Source organism: Tachyglossus aculeatus, chromosome 22 (genome assembly GCF_015852505.1).
Source record: "Tachyglossus aculeatus isolate mTacAcu1 chromosome 22, mTacAcu1.pri, whole genome shotgun sequence".
Taxonomy (NCBI): domain Eukaryota; kingdom Metazoa; phylum Chordata; class Mammalia; order Monotremata; family Tachyglossidae; genus Tachyglossus; species Tachyglossus aculeatus.
This window is the reverse complement of record NC_052087.1, coordinates 8,374,961-8,391,673: the sequence shown is the minus strand read 5'-3', so window position 1 is coordinate 8,391,673 and position 16,713 is coordinate 8,374,961. Positions and strand designations below refer to the sequence as shown.

Below are 16,713 nucleotides of genomic sequence, written 5' to 3'. Positions count from 1 at the left end.
CCCAGGTGATTGCTACCCTAATTGAGTGTAAAGCAGAGTGGCTTTAGGGAAGCAGTGCTGCCTTGAGGGAAAAGCACAAGACTGGGAATCAGAAGTCCTGGGTTCTAGTACCAGCTCCGCCACTTAATAATAACAATAATAATAATGATGGCATTTATTAAGTGCTTACTATGTGCAAAGCACTGTACTAAGTGCTGGGGAGGTTACAAGGTGATCAGGTTGTCCCATGGTGGGGCTCACAGTTTTAATCCCCATTTTACAGATGCGGTAACTGAAGCCCAGAGAAGTGAAGTGACTTGCCCAAAGTCACACAGCTGACAATTGGTGGAGCCGGGATTTGAACCCATGACCTCTGACTCCAAAGCCCGAGCTCTTTCCACTGCGCCACACTGCTTCTCTTGCCTGCTATGTAAGCTTCAACAGACATTTAACCTCTCTAGGATTCAATTTCCTCGTATAAAATAAGTATTAAATACCTGCTCTCCCATCTCCTTAGACTGTAAACTCTATATGGAAGAGGGGCTGTGTCTAATCTGATTGTATTTACCACAGCACTTAGCATAGTGCTTGGCACGTAGTAAGTGCTTAACAAACACCAAAATTATTATTATTATTATTATCAAGAAAGCTTGGTCCCTCTCCGTTCAACCACCAGACAAGAGCAAAAGCAAAGGAAAGCCAATGACCAAACCAAAGCCTCCCTCCAAACCCTGCCTGGGGAATAAACACTCTTGAGGTAGGCAGGGCAACCTACAGTGAGATAATTTTCCTCAGTCTGCAAACAGAATATTCTGGCAGGTCTGGTTAAGTGGTTTAGTGGATAGAGCATGGGCCTGGAGTCTGAAGGACCTTGATTTTAATCCTGGCTCCACCACTTATCTGCTATGTGACCTTGGAAAGTCACTTAACTTATCTGTGCCTCAGTTACCTCATCTGTAAAATGGGGATTAAGACTATGAGTCCTGTGTGGGGTAGGAACTGTGTCCAACCCAATTATCTTGTATTTACCCCAGCACTTAGAACAGTGATGATGGTGATGACGATGATGGTATTTGTTAAGCACTTATTATGAGCCAAGCCCTGTTCTAAGCACTGGGATAGATACAAGGTTATCAGATTGTCCCACGTGGGGCTCACAGTCTTAATCTCCATTTTACAGATGAGGAAACTGAGGCACAGAGAAGTGAAGTGACTTCCCCAGAGTCACATAGCTGACAAGTGGCAGAGTTGGGATTAGAACCCATGACCTCTGATTCCACTAAGCCATGCTGTTTCTCTACAGTGTCTGGCACATAGTAAGGGATCAACAAATACCATTTAAAAAAAAAAAAACACGGCCCTCATTTTACTGCTGAGGTGGAGGTTAGTTAACTATAGTATTAATGAAGCACCTACTATGTGCTAAGCATTGTGCTAAGCACTAGGATAGATATGATACAAGATCAAACGAAGTCCCTGTCCTAGAAAGAGCTCACAAACTAAAAGGAAGGGAGAGCAGGTATCTTATCCCCATTTTACAGGTGAGCAAACTGAGGTGCAAAGTGGTTCAGTGTCTCCTCCAAGATGACACAATAGATCAGTGACAGAGGTGAAAGTGAAAGCTGTGTCTCCTGGCTCCCAGTCCCATGGCCTTCCCATAAGGCTGGTTTCACTGGGCCATGGTAGGTGGGCCAAAACTTGCCCTTCACACTAGCAGCAGGGCCTGCCTGCCCCTGAAATTCCTTCTGAGCCTGCCACTTCAGTTCCCTTGTGCAATTCATGGTTGCAGAAAGAGCTGGATGTGCTCTCAGATTTCCACAAGAGCCTCATCCAGAACAGCCTCATGAAAAATAAGAGAGAGGTGGAGGCAGCAGACAGGGTTGGGGAGGAGAGTCACTGAGAGCCACTAGTGTCCCTGCTCAGGGGGATACTTTCCACTCAGCACTCCCTAAATTCCAAAAGAATCTCTTTCATCCCACACTGGGAAACTTGATATATGGCAATCCTGGAACAGAATACCTTCAGATATAAAATGGGCTGTGGAAAGTGATTATATCCAGTAGGCAAAGAGCTATTTCTCAGTGTCTCCCCTTCTCAGAGCCAGACACCGAGGCTCTCTCTGTGGCTAGGAATAGGCCACAGGCTTGAATGTCATCCCCCACTCAATATGCAGGTTAAATATTCTGAATCCTGAATCACAGAGCCCAGATTCCAGGTTCCTTTGTGGGCCTCACCTCACACCAACCAGTCTGGGGAGGACAATTAGAGGAGCCACTCTACAAGACCCAGTATTATTTGTTGCTGTTATTGTGAAGGGCCTAGGTAAGCAAGAGGCTGAAATCGGGTTCTCACTGTCTCTTGGCCCTCAGAGATCTGGGCCATGCCCTCAATAATCAGAGGATTGATGTGAGGTGTCAGACATGACCAACAGTCCAAGGAAGAATGAAGGGCTTTCCGTTCATGGCCAAGTCGGGTTTCAGAACAGACACTGCCAGAGGGAAGAAAGCCAAGGATGGATTGGGAAGAGGTCGACAGGGAACTCACTTCTTAGACAAGTAGTGTGGCAAAATAGAGAAGGAGAGCAACCCAGTATATTGAACTTGGGCCTGGGAGTCAGAGAAACCTGGGTTCTAGTCCCAGCTGCTCTGCCACTTGTCTTACATGTGACCTTGGGCAAGTCACTTCATTTCTCTATGCCTCAGTTACCTCATCGGTGAAATGGGGGCAAAAGACTGTGAGCTCCATATGGGACATGGACAGTGTCCAACTTGATTGGCTTGTATCTACCCCAGCACTTAGGACAGTTCCTGGCACATACTAAACTCTTCACAAATACCATTTTTTAAAAAAGGAGAATTACTGAGGGAAAGGAGAAAGAAGAGGGACATCTCTACTAAAAACAACTGCCATAACAACTGTGGTGTCTATTTGACAAACAGCATATCCATAAACAGAGCCCCATATGGCTACGAGAATGGTGGAAAACTCACTTTCTCCCCAAAAACCAATATTTGAAAGCAAAGTGACACAGGAGCTATTATATATGTATATTTAGTATTTTTATTATAATATTGGCTAAGCACTTACTATGTGGCAAGCAGTGTCCTAAGAGCTGGGGTAGTTGGAAGTTGGTTTTTTTATGGTTTATGTTATGTGCCAGACACTGTACTAAGTGTTGGAGTAAATACAATTCCCAAATGCTTAGTGCAGTGCTATGAGTACTACTGAGTACATACAAATACTCAATAAATACCATTGCTGATGATTTAAGCTTATCAGGTTGGACACAGTCCATGTCCCATAGGAAGCTCACAGTCTTAACCTTATTATACAAATAAGGTCAGAGAGGCACAGAGAGGGTAAGTGATTTGCCCGAGGTCAAACAGCAGAGAAGTGGCAGAGTCAGGATTAGAACACAGGTCCTTCTGACTCCCAGGCCATGCTCTATCTACTAGGCCACAACGCTTCTCAGTTAATCAGGTTGGACACCGGCCCTGTCCCCCATTGGGCTCACAGTCTAAAAGTAATGATGTCCTTTGGGATTCTTTATTGTCAATGGGAACTTGCAATACGGAATACCTTTGAATTCTCTGAAGGACTGAGAAATACTGCTGAAAGACCTGAAATCGAATCAGAAACCTGAAAAGCTGTAAACCAGTCTGCTCTCACTTAGATGTGTGATCAAAATCACTCAGCAGTAGTTAAACAGTACTTGTCATTGAAGTGCTCAGGAAAAGATGTTTACTTCCTTCTCTATGGCTGGTAATTTCACCGAAGACCAGCTCAATTCATGAGCTTAAATGAATTTTTAATTTCCCAACATAAATCACTAAGCATTTTCTGGAGAATGTAAACTGGAGGGGGTGGCCATGGGGTTGTCTTGGTGAACAGTATGCTAACAACACTGAACTGTTTCCCAAAGCAGCAAAATACCCCGAGGATTTAATGAACTTGTAAGGTTAACGATGTAGCCAGATGTCAGCTATCCAAAATTTTAGCCTCCTAAACTGACTCCTTGTCTTTTAAATGCCTCTAAACAGCCAGGAAGAGAAGCAGGGAGAGAAATATCAGGGTGAGGGCACAAGAAACAAGACAGAGATGTTTGTGAAAGTGATCCCATTCACCTAGTCTGGGGGTGTTACAAATGTCAAACAGATTTCCAGTTTGAAAGGAGAAGAAGGGGTGGAGGGATTCATTTAGGGTCATGAAAATCAAAGCAAAGTGGCTTACGTGAGCACTGACATCACTCTGGTGGAAAGCATGCTGCAATGCCTGTGAGAGTCCCTTGGCTACGTTTTGTTTGAAGGAATCAATCTGCACCCTCCTTTGAGTCAGGGATAGAACTATGGAGCAAAAAGACAGGCAGGCATAAATGCAGGGCAGCAGGAAGCTGCTTTTTAATAACTGAATTTAGCTTCTCTCTCGCGAGCTGTTTCTCTTTCTTTCTCTCCTCTCCCCATCTCACCCTCCCATCCATGCTCTCCAGCAAGGGAAGGACCCATCTAATGTGTTGCAGATGATTATCATACAGGAACAATTCCAAATCCCTGTCTGGTATGCTTTAATAAAGGAGAATCTGTCTGCACTTCAGTAAAAACTAGAGAGCAGAATTATAGAAATAATGGGTCAAAACCAGATTGCTACCATGACTCCCCATTTCATATCCTTGTTGCATCATTCTTGCCTTTCAGGGTTTGTGTGAGCTGCCTGGTTCACTAATGTCTGCTTTTAAGAAGTTCTTTTCCATGAAAATAGAGCCAGAGACCACAATTTCTAGGCAGAAAAACTACACGGCACTTTATACTGCCATCTAGTTTCACAGTCTCCCATTTTGGAATGCATCTAAGATATAATTTGAATTAATTCATTGTTTGCGGGGAAAGCTTTCAGCTCTGGCTGCTCTTTAAAATAATTTGCTGAAAGCTGTTTTCGAATAAAGTGCTCCAGCACTATTAATAGTCTACGGTGCCTACCTCACAATAGATTCACTATCTCTATCCTGGGATCTACAGAATGTGCTGCATTCAATCCACATAGTAGGTGGGTAGAAAGAGAGCCAAAGACTTTTGCTGGAGTTTTGAATGTTTTTATTCTTGTCTTCCCTCTTAGAATATAATCAATCAATCAATTGAATCTATTGAGTGCTTACTGTGTAGAGAGCACTGTGCTGAAGTGCTTGGGAGCGTACAATATAACGGAATTGGTAGACATGTTCCCTGCCCACAGTGAGCTTATACCTTGAGTACAGGGAATGTGTCACTTCTTTATTCTATACTTCCGACATTACCTGCTTTATTCATTCATTCAATCGTATTTATTGAGCGCTTACTGTGTGCAGAGCAATGTACGAAGCGCTTGGGAAGTACAAGTTAGACTCTAGACTCTCAGGTACTTATGAACATGGAACATGTCTACCAACTCTGTTGTGTTGTACTCTCCTAAGTGCTTAGTACAGTGTTCTGCACACAGTAAATGCTCAATAAATACAATTGATTGATAGTGCCCCCATGTCAAAGGGGTGCTCAATAAATGCTGCTACTACAACTACTACTATTATCGCTACCTTTGCACAACTATCAGGGCTGCTAATTGCCTGTCATCTGGATCCACATTCCCTGGGAGTGCCCTTGATTTCCCAACAGGCCATGGCGCAGAAAGGCTCCACTCCCCCACAGAATCAGAATGCCACAATTGTTTCCTAGAATGAGCCCAGAATCAATGGGCTTCTTACCCGTTTTCACCATGAGCTTTGTGGACATCTGACATTCCAAGCCGGAAACCACTCTTCCAGGTGGGCTCACCTTGGAGGAAGCAGATGTCAGAACAGCAGATGTGTCTCCTGCCAATGTAGGAGGGAACCTAGTGGCCCTCGCTGACCCTATAATGGAGGTGAGGGCCATTGTGATCGTCAGGGGATGTGGGGTGGATGTTACTGCATTGGCGAGATTCTGGGCATCGATGAGCATGTCGTGTGAGTTTCTGGGATGATGGGTGGTGGACACCGGTGTGGAAGTTGGGACGGTGTCCTCTTGAGTGTTTCGCTGTGCCGCCGCAGTGCGTGTCTCTATTACAGATGCATGAGGGGGTGTGAAACGGAAGGCCGGACGTGGGACTTTTGAATATGGGGTAGGTAATGGAATTTGAGAACCGATCATGAAGTCGGGAGTGTCGTTTTTAGCTAGGACGGGAGTCAGTGGGCTCTTAGGCAATATTGACATGAGAGCAGAAGGGTTATTTTCAACATCCTTTGATACTAAAGCTGCAGACGGGACAGATGGCATAGCAGTGGATCTTCCTAATGTCAGGACGGATGCTGTGGATCCTACTGGTGGCTCCGATCCAGGAGATGCCGAAGAGAACACTGTAATGAGAAAAGAGGGAAAGCTTACTCTTAGCCACAGAAAGGAGTTTACTTGTATTGGTGGTGAATTATGGATTTTTGGCTCTGAGGGATTTGTGTGTTAGGATTAAACTTTGCCTGGGGGAATTTTAGAAGAAATGTTAAGTGCAGGTATAATAACTCTAATAAGAATACCCTTTGTATAATATGACTAGGATACATTCCACACCATCGTTCTGAAATAAGAACTCTCCAATTCTGGTTGACTTGGCTGTTTATCATAATGGTTCCATTCACAGAATAAAATTAAGCGCTCTTGTTGGACTTGAAGATGATTTGGCTGAGGAAAGGGTCATACCTTTTGGCAGGGTACCAGAAACCAAGCTATTTGAATTAGGAGATGTGACAGTCAAATTGTCAGGACCTTTTGAAGTATCTGACTGGCTAGGTGGGTTCTCTGGGAAAGCATCGAGTAGTGAAGGAAGATTTTCAGTGGGAGCAGTTTGAGACTTCAGGGTAGTCTGAAATGCTAAGGAAACATTCATTCCAAGTGAAGTAGAGAGATCCTGGGCAAATTGGGTTCTCCTCTCGGTTCCATCTTCAAACTTTTCTAGGAAGCTGGCACGGGATATTGTGCTTGGATGGGAGAGTAAAGAAGGATGTGTTGAGTCCACGGAAAATTGCGAATGAGGCTTTGAGATAGAATTCTTAGTGCCAGTCGTCAAATCTTCCATCGTGGGTGTGTACAGTCTAGTCGAAGCTTCAAAGGCTATAGTGAAGTTTTGTTTTTTTCCCGGCCAAAATTCCGTTCTGTTGCCAATCACATCCATATCCACATTTGACTGAGATGAGGACATTTTTATGCCAGCACGAGGAGATGAATCCTGAATACTAAGCACTTCAGCCAAAGATGAAAGCACATCCGTTTCTTTGAAATCCCTATAATTTGTTACTTTGGCAGCTGATGCCGAACCATTTTGAGGAGCAGTAGTAGCAGAAAAATGTGCATCTGAATTGGTAGTGTGTTTTTTATGTTCATTTATAGTATAATGTGTTTTCTGGAGCACACCAGATGTAGCCAATCTGGTGGTGTAAGACCCCTTGTCGACAAAAAGAGAATCTCGGAAAACTGGGAGACCAGCCGGGTCTTCGATCATTCCCCTGGGGGGAGAATTATGATCATCGGCAGAAGAAAGAAAACCAAGCATGCATTTGGAAGGTGAAGGTGCGTCTTCAGGAGTCTTTGTAACAACCGCATTATTCCCGGACACAAGATCTGAAATGATGGGAAATGATACTTTAGAAGGGTCTCTAACCTTGGGAGAGGAAGGGAAAGAAGATGATTCAGAAAGTGGAAGACGTGTCCTTGGTGTTATAATAGTAGACGCTGCGATGCGATCGGTGGTTGAAGCAGAAGTGGATTTCTTTAGAAAGGACAGCCTTGTAGCCTCTATGAACGGGGTGGTAGGGTGTCCTATCTCTACCTTCACTTCTCCGCTTTCAGTCAATGCAGCAGCTGAGCTGCCTTCTTTCCAAGAAGGAAATTCCAGAGTTGTAAAGCTGTGAGGAGAGGATTGTTCTGGCCTCATGGACACCCAGTTCATTGCTTCACTCGGAGGAACCATTGTATTGCCGACCTCTTTGAAAGTCAGGCTGGTTGGCACAGGGAGGAAGGATGGTGTGTTATCTAGTGACTGGGGAGGTGTGGCCAGAAGCTCAGGCACATGTTTGATTATTGGTGAGGAAGGTGCATCTGGAGCCACACCTGGGAAAGAAGAAATAGCTGGTAATAGGGAGGAAGTTGTATTTTCGGATGAGTGGGTGGGTCCCTTGGAATTCGTAGATGTTGTGGACGCTTGCTCTGGGTGGGTAAAGTAGTCTGGGAAATCCTTACTGCCAGTCATTTCCACTGAAGCTGGCCCTAAGCCTTTGGCCTGGCCAACTGAAGAATTATCCCCAGGTATCTCTGAAGTATTTTCAAAGAGCAGCCATGAGGGTCCAGTGTAGGTTTGGTTGGCTGGTCTCGATAATTGAGGCAATCGCGGTTGGGAAGACACATCTGTGAACTCCATACTCAAGGGTGAATCATCTGGTAGCCAAAGCTGGCTTCCAGATGCCACTGGAAAGGAAGGCAGATGTGACACCACAAATAAAGGTGTAGATGGATTTCCTGAATAGGGGGTCTCACCTGAGACTATTCTAGAATGCTTCATTATTGTGGAGCCAGAAAAATCCAGATGGGTTTCACCTATGGAATCCTGATGCTTTCGCAGAGAATTTGAACTCAGTTTGCTGACGATCAGGGAAGAAATGGTATCTGGGGGTTTAGCTGTGCTTTCACTATGGTCAGACTCGGATGCAGCTGATTCTGGGAACAAAGGTATTTCACTTGTTAGCTCAGAAAGCTTAGGAAGAATAAAAGCATGAGGTGATTTGGGAACCAATGAAGAGAATGAGGGTGGCAGAAGGGTTGCAAGAGTGTCCAATTCCAGTGTGTGTTCCTCTGGAGTGGAGGGGGTCTCTAATGGCGTTAGCTGAGATGGGACAATAGCACGCAAATATATCACGGATGATATGGTGGACAACGAAGGCAGCATGCTGATTTGAAGCAAACCTGAAACATCAGTGGCTTCATCCTCTGGTCTTGGCTGCTGCAGGGACTCAGTGGAACTCTTGAAAGACTCCTGGGGTGCGTTGTTTCCACTACCTTGGTAGAAGGCGTGGGGGAAACGGGGACGTGCCCTGCCTCGGGGATGGGTGCTAGCCAGTGATGCTTGTATTATCCGGAGCAAGTTGGCATTTTCAGGCACCGGTCCTCTCGGGCCCTTCGAATGGCCCGTAAATGAGGAAGACTTCATTTCCAAGGAAGGCCATGTCGGCGGCACCAGTGAAGAGCTTGGGTGGGGAAATGACACCGCAAGTGGGGTGACGTTAATCGGTCGATGGTGTGTATCTGGAAAACAATGAATATACATGCCTTTCAATATAGCCGTTTAGAATTCTTAGGGAATAAAATAATTGTGGTGTTTGTTAAGCACTACTTGGTAATCAATCAGTGGTGTTTTTTGAGTGCTTACTGTGGGCAGAGCACTGTACTAAGAGCATGGCTTGGTGGATAAAGCACGGGCCTGTGAGTCAGAAGGTCATGGGTTCTAATTCCGGCTCCACCACTTGCCTGCTGTGCGACCTTGGGCAGCTCACTTTCCTTCTCTGGGTCTCAGTTACCTCATCTGTAAAATGGAGATTAAGACTGTGAGCTCCATGTGGGACAGGGAATGTGTCCAACCGGATTACCTTGTATCTACCCCAGCGCTTAGAACGGTGCTTGGCGCTTAGTAAATGTTTAACAAATGCCATAATTATTATTATAATTACAATACAACAGAATTGGTAGGCAAATTTCCTGCGCCAAAATGAGCTGCAACTAGGCCTGGGGATGCTACTGAAATGATTCAGAATTGCAGAAGAAAGTGGAGGGACCCAGTGGTAGAGAAGCAGCATGACCTAGGAGAAAAAGCTCTGGTCTGGGGGTCAGAGAACCTGGGTTCTAATCCAGGTTCTACCAATTACCTGCTCTGTGACCTTGGCAAAGTCGCTTAATTTCTCTGTGCCTCAGTTTCCTCATCCATAAATTGGGAATTAAATATCTGTTCTCCCTCTTAGACTGTGAGCTCCATGTGGAATGTGGACTGTGTCCAATCTGATAATATTCTATAGATCACATCACTTAGAACAGTGTTTGATGCATAGTAAGTGCTTAATAAATGAAATTATTATTATTATTAAAAATAATAATAAAATGTTTTGGCTTGACCCAGCAATCTTACCAAACCTAGAGCCACTGCCACTGAAACAGACACGGGGAGAATCATGCTTAAACTGCTAAGCTAGATTTCCTTTACCTCTAGAAAGGGGCAATGTGGAGTTAGCTCAGGTCTTTCAGAAAAAAAAAAATGGTCAAACGGCCACATCAAACTCTTTCCTGTTTTAACCTGATACTGCAATGATGATGCTTCAGTGATCAAATCTCCCCGAGTCTGACTCCTGAAAACAATTCCTTAGAGAGCCGAGGAGAGAGAAAGTTCCCTCCATTCCCTCCTTTATTCTTCACTTGAAGCAGGGAAGTTTGTCTTGGCTCTAGCCTTGGGGTTCTCAGAGTCGCTGAAGAGCTGGGATGGTGGGAGTGGGTGGGGTTGGAGGACAGAGTGTATGCCACTAATGTTTGCCAGCCAATTCCTTTGCTCTGGCCTGGAGGCTGACACTGGACACCCTTGGCTATGCCTGGTGCACCCAGGTTCTATAAGGCAAATTTACACAGGGCAGAAGTGTAACCAACATGAGAAGCAGCATGGCGTGATGGCTAGAGCATGGTCCTGGGAGTCAGAAGGTCATGGGTTCTAATCCCAACTCTGCCACTTCTCTGCTGTGTGACCTTGGGCAAGTCACTTCACTTCTCCGGGCCTCAGTTATGTAAAATTCATTCATTCAATTGTATTTATTGAGCACTTACTGTGTGCAGAGCACTGTACTAAGCGCTTGGGAAGTACAAGTTGGCAACAAATAGAGACGGTCCCTACCCAACAACGGGCTCACAGTCTAGAAGGCTGCAGACAGCAAAACAAAACAAGTAGACAGGTGTCAATACCATCAAAATAAATAGAATTATAGATATGTATACATTATTAATAAATGAATAGAGTAATAAATATGCACATGTCCTGTGGGGAGGGGAAGAGGGTAGGGTATCCACCAAACTAGCTCTCTTCCTCCCTTCAAAGCCCTACTGATAGCTCACCTCCTCCAGGAGGCCTTCCCGGAGTGAGCCCTCCCTTTTTCCTCTCCTCCTCCTCCTCCCCTCCCCATCTCCTCCCTCCCTCTGCTCTACCTCCTTCCCCTCCCCACAACACTTGTATATATTTGTACATATTTATTACTCTATTTTATTAATGATGTGTATATAGCTACAACTCTATTTATTCTGATGGTATTGACACCTGTCTACTTGTTTTGTTTTGTTGTCTGTCTCCCCTTTCTAGACTATGAGCCCATTGTTGGGTCGGGACCATCTCTATATGTTGCTGATTTGTACTTCCCAAGTGTTTAGTACAGTGCTCTGCACACAGTAAGTGCTCAATAAATACAATTGAATGAATGAATGAATGAATGAGTGGGGGCGATGGGGAGGGAAGGAGGAGCAGAGATAGGGGTGGGCTCAGTCTGGGAAGGCCTCCTGGAGGAGTTGAGCTTCTCAGTAGGGCTTTGAAGGGAGGAAGAGAGCTAGTTTGGCCGATGTGTGGAGGGAGGGCATTCCAGGCCAGAGGTAGGATGTTGGCCAGGGCTCGACGGTGGGACAGGCGAGAACAAGGCACAGTGAGGAGGTTAGTGGCAGAGGAGCGGAGGGTGCTGGTTGGGCTGGAGAAGGAGAGAAGGGAGGTGAGGTAGGAGGGGGTAAGGTGATGGAGAGAGTTGAAGCCAAATGGGGATTGAGACTACGAACCCCACATGGAACAGGGACTGTGTCCAACCCTATTTGCTTGTATTCACCCCATTTAATACAGTGCCTGGCACATAGTAAGCACTTAACAAATACCATTATTATTATTAAGTGGGTGCTATCTCCCCTACCCGCCAAATCCGCATAAGCAATCTCTCCACAAACTAACCACGGAAGACTTCTGATACACAGGGAAAAGGAACAAATAATAACTCATGTTTGTAAAGCACTGTTGTCACTTCAAGAGCCCCGCGTGCAGGTGTTAGAACAATACTCTTCCTCTCTTCTAGGAAACACTTCCAATTCAATGTTCTTTGAGCATCATTCAAAATCCTGACAACATTTGAGAATTGCTGCATGCAGACAACTGAATTCTAGATCTGCCACCCAAGACGTGCAAAAGGGTTTTAAACTACTTTGCCAAGTTACTCAATCAATCCATCAATGGTATTGATTGACTGCTTATAATGTGGAGAGCATTGTTCTGAGTGCTTGGGAGAATATGATACAAGAGAATAGGGAGATAGGTCCCTGTCCTTTACAATCTAGAGGGGGAATTAGCCAGGCTTTATGGACTGATGATAAATAAAGCTAAAGAAAACCAAGACAAGATATCAGGCGACACCTCGAAAGTTATCCACATTACCCAAAATCTATATTGGCAACCAAGAGTTAAACAATGTCACAGAATTTTACTAAGCAGCAACAATGCAACTTGGGTGAGTAGAAATTAGATTCCAGAAAGCCAACACATCCTTTGGGAGACTGTTGTTAGACTATGGAGGAAGCATGGCTCCAGATTAAACCAAAGGTCTACAAAGTCATAATGCCATCACATTCCCATCCTTGTTTACAGCTGTGAGACTCCTCAGAGATACCACATTTGACTCCTGAAGGAGTTCCAACAGGGTCACCAAAGGCTATGTATGACATCATAGAGCAAGGCAGGGCCATAAACAATGAAGAACTAGAGCAAAGTCAGATTCCTAGTACTGAGTTGAAGTATACCTTAACGCAGCTAAACAGGGTGGGCCAAGTGACAAAATGGATTATCATGGATTATGATACCTGAACAAGCTGCCTTATGGCAAGCTGATATTGGAAAGTTCCAAAGTAAGGAGACCAGAGGAAGGATTTTAGGACAGAGTCCTTAAGCGAAGTTTCAGGCAGTGCTGCATTTCAGCTGAAAACTGGGAAACAGTTGCCACAGATTAACTAGCATGGTGTACCACAACTAAGAAATCCAAGCAGAAGGGCAGAAACTTCATAACCATCATGAGATAAGGAGGCAAAAGTAAAAAAGGCAAGAGCTGCAATCAATTAACATCTCAACAAAGGCCAGTCTTTATGTGGGCACAGTGTGGAAGGGACTGTGGGCCCCACACTGGCCTTTTCATCCTTACTATTCCTTTTAAAAAAAAGATTAAATTACCAAATTAATTTGTTAAGTGCTTACTGTGCGCCAAGAACTGTACTATGAACTGAAGTAAATACAAGATAATCAGACTGGACAAAGTTCCTGTCCCACCTGGGGCTCAGAGTCTTAATCCCCATTTTATAGACAAGATAATTGAGGTACAAGTTAAGTGACCTTCCCAAACTCACACAGCAGACAAGTGGTGGAGCCAGGATTAGAACCCAGGTCCTTTGACACCCAGGCCCGTGCTCTTCCAAATATGGCACACTGCTTCTCACGTTTTACACATTTACATACATTTTACACATTACTATTTTTCATACCACAAAACTGAGTTCCAGGGAGGTTTTGTAACTTGTCCCAGTCACATAACAGGCCAGTAGCAAAGCCGAGAATAAAAGAACCTGGTTGTCCTAGCTCCCAGTACCATGTTCTTTCCACTAGAACTTGCTGGCTCCCTGATGTTTTCAGAGTGAATATTTTTTAAATAAACACAGAACTATTGCTGCCATTGTTCTATTCCCTGACATTTTTAATATCCTATTGGATAGAATAATGATGGCATTTGTTAAGCGCTTAATATGTGCGAAGCACTGTTCTAAGCTCTGGGGGGATACAAGGTGATCAGGTTGTCCCACGTGGAGCTTACAGTCTTAACCCCCATTTTACAGATGAGGTAACTGAGGCCCAGAGAAGCTAAGTGATTTGCCCAAAGTCACACAGCCGACAAGTGGTGGAGCTGGGATTAGAACCCATGACCTCTGGCTCCCAAGCCTGGGCTCTTCCAGCATCTTATGCAATTCAGACCCAATACTGATCGCAAAACATAGATCAAACCCTATGAAAAACCTACAGGGGAGGAAGAAATCTGATGGGCAAGATGAAGAGGCAGAAAGCTACTGAGGGAATGCCAGCACAGAATATGGGGAAACCAAACGTTTTGTAGAATTGACAACAAGCAGTATGGTCTAGTGGATAGAGCAAGGGTTTGGGAGTCAGAGGACCTGAGTTCTAACTCCAGCTCTACCACTTGTCTGCTATGACCTTGACCTTCCCTGTGCCTCAGTTTTCTCATCTAGAAAATGAGGATTCAATGCCTTTTCTCCCTCCTACTTAGGCTGCAAGCCCCAAGTGGGACAGAGATTGGGTTCACCCTGATTATCTTGTCTCTAGGGCTTAGTATAGTGCTTGGCATATTGCTGCTTAACAAATGCAATTATTACTATGATTATTAATAATGATAATAATAATAATAAAAAGAAAGGAAAAGGCCATCAGCAACCTTGGGCAACTCCAGACTCCCAGGACAGCAGAAGATCCAGGCAAGGAAGAAATCTAACTCAATTGCCACCCTGCCCCCTTGAACTCAGCCAGGTGTGTGCCTGGAAAGTCTTGCTGAATAGCAGCAAAAAAAATACCAGGTGCCAATCTCCCTTTCCTTGACCTGAAGACAAAACTGGTTGCATGGGTACTGTCAAGAAACAACAGTGAGCCATTCACATCTTTTCTCTTTTGTTTCAAATGGCAGTGCAGTTCACCTCTTGTAGACACATTCATTGTCTCCTTTTCTAAGGAAAAATACATCAGATGCCATGAGATTTCTGAGGAGAGATGGAAAAGGATAGATTTGTTTATCTTAGAAAGAAGAAAAGAAACCCAAATAAAGGTTCTTAAAATACTGAAGAGTCTCATTAACCTTTCCCTTCCCACAAACCAAAGCTGGTGGAAGTGGCCAACCCCACCCTGGCACTTTATAAACTGGTAGGAGGAGAGGATTTTTTAAGGCCAGCTAAGTACATTTATTTTTTATGGTATTTGTAAAGCACTTACTATGTGCCAGGCACTGTACTAACCACTGGGATAGATACAAGCTAACCAGGATGGGCACAGTCCAAGTCCCACACGAGGCTCATAGATTTAATCCCCAGGTGAAGTAACTGAGGCATAGAGAAGTTAAGTGACTGGCCCAAAGTCACAAAGAAGACAAGATGCAGAGCTGGAATTAGAACCCAGGTCTTTCTGAATCCCAGGCCTGTGCTCTATCCACTAGGCAATGCTGCTTCTCGGTTTTTAACAACTTCTGCGCTCTGGGCTCCTCTAGACAATCTGATGAGGAAGTAGGAGGCAAAGAGGCTCAGGCACTCATGAGAGGTTTCCTGACTGGCAACTAGAAACCAGTCCTGGAAGTAAGCTGGCATCAGCTGCAACTCAACGCTGGTATAAGAAAAAGCCTTGGAACAGATGTTCAAAGGTGGCAGGAGTGGGTGAGATTGTCTGGCCCGGGAGGGGGGACAGTTAGAAAAGTGGGAAGGGGGTAGAGGGGGAAACAGCATTGGCCAGGTCAGGGAGGGATTGACCTCACTCTTGCTGTCTGCAACTTGGTCATCAGCAGCTGCAATCCCACCTCTCCCCTCTTCCTCTGCTCTGAGGACTTGGGTGGTTATGTGCCTGGCATTTTCTTCAGTGGCTGGCCACTCCCCCATTCACTAATGCCCACTGCCTACTGGGGCAACAGGGACTACCAACGTTCTGGTTAGAAATTGATTTTACACTCAACACTGCTAGGTACCCAGTGGGATCTCTAGATGGGCACAGAAAGCTCCACTTGACCTTAAACTTAGAGGGTCAAGAAGCAGGTCACAAGCAAAAACAATGTTCATCCTTCCAGACCCAGAGAGAATTAAGAAGGCTGGCAAGGACCGGCCTCTTGGGACCAATATGAGCCATCTGTGTATCGTGAGATTCGGCGAAATGGGAAGGAGCAGAGGAAGCAGGAGCCCGCCCCCAGGGCAGTCCTGCAGCAGAGTCTCAGATTATCAGATTAATAATAATGATATTTATTAAGTGCTATGAACTGAGCGCTAGGGTGGATACAAGCAAGTTGGATTGGACACAGTCCCTGTCCAACATGGAGCTCACAGTCTTAATCCCCATTTTACAGATGAGATGATTTAGGTACAGAGAAGTAATTTGCTCAAGATCACACAGCAGGTAAGTGGTGGAGCTGGGATTAGAACCCAGGTCCTTCTGACTTCCAGTCCGTGCTCTATCTACTAGATCATGCTGCTTCTATCCGGCTCCCAGTGCATCTGTCATGAACTCCTGAGTGACTTTGATAGTTATAATTAGAACTCTACGTTATACTGGATCCAACAGGGTGTCAATAAATCATAATATTCCACTGAAAATCAAAGGAGAGGACTTAGATGGAGAAATATTCCTATGCAAATGTGTCTCCTATGGCAGACTGAAGTGAAAAATGTCCAAATTACCATATCATGCACACTCTGCTTGCTCAAAAAATTGTGCTGTCCAGAACAGATCAAATCAAAACCCCACTAACCAAAAACAGCTCCCTTTTCCCTCTAAAATATTTTCTGTTTCTCCTCAAACTCAATTTTGTATATTGCAGTATAACCACTGTTCATGAATGGAAGATCAGTTCAGAGCAAAGCATCCTGAATTGTTCAGGGGATTCCCTTC

The 16,713-nt window shown here is 44.8% G+C and overlaps 1 protein-coding gene across 1 annotated transcript in view; it reads right to left on the bottom strand.

The window, feature by feature from the left end:
- KIAA1549L (KIAA1549 like) overlaps positions 1–16,713 on the bottom strand; it is a gene marked incomplete at its 5' end in the record, with an annotated part of 207,429 nt that overhangs the window by 94,099 nt on the left and 96,617 nt on the right. Inside the window, 3 exons of the mRNA XM_038764237.1 lie at positions 4,210–4,322; positions 5,711–6,340; positions 8,934–9,272. Of these exons, the coding sequence (XP_038620165.1) occupies positions 4,210–4,322; positions 5,711–6,340; positions 8,934–9,272 (1,082 nt within the window). The remainder of the gene's footprint in view (positions 1–4,209; positions 4,323–5,710; positions 6,341–8,933; positions 9,273–16,713) is intronic.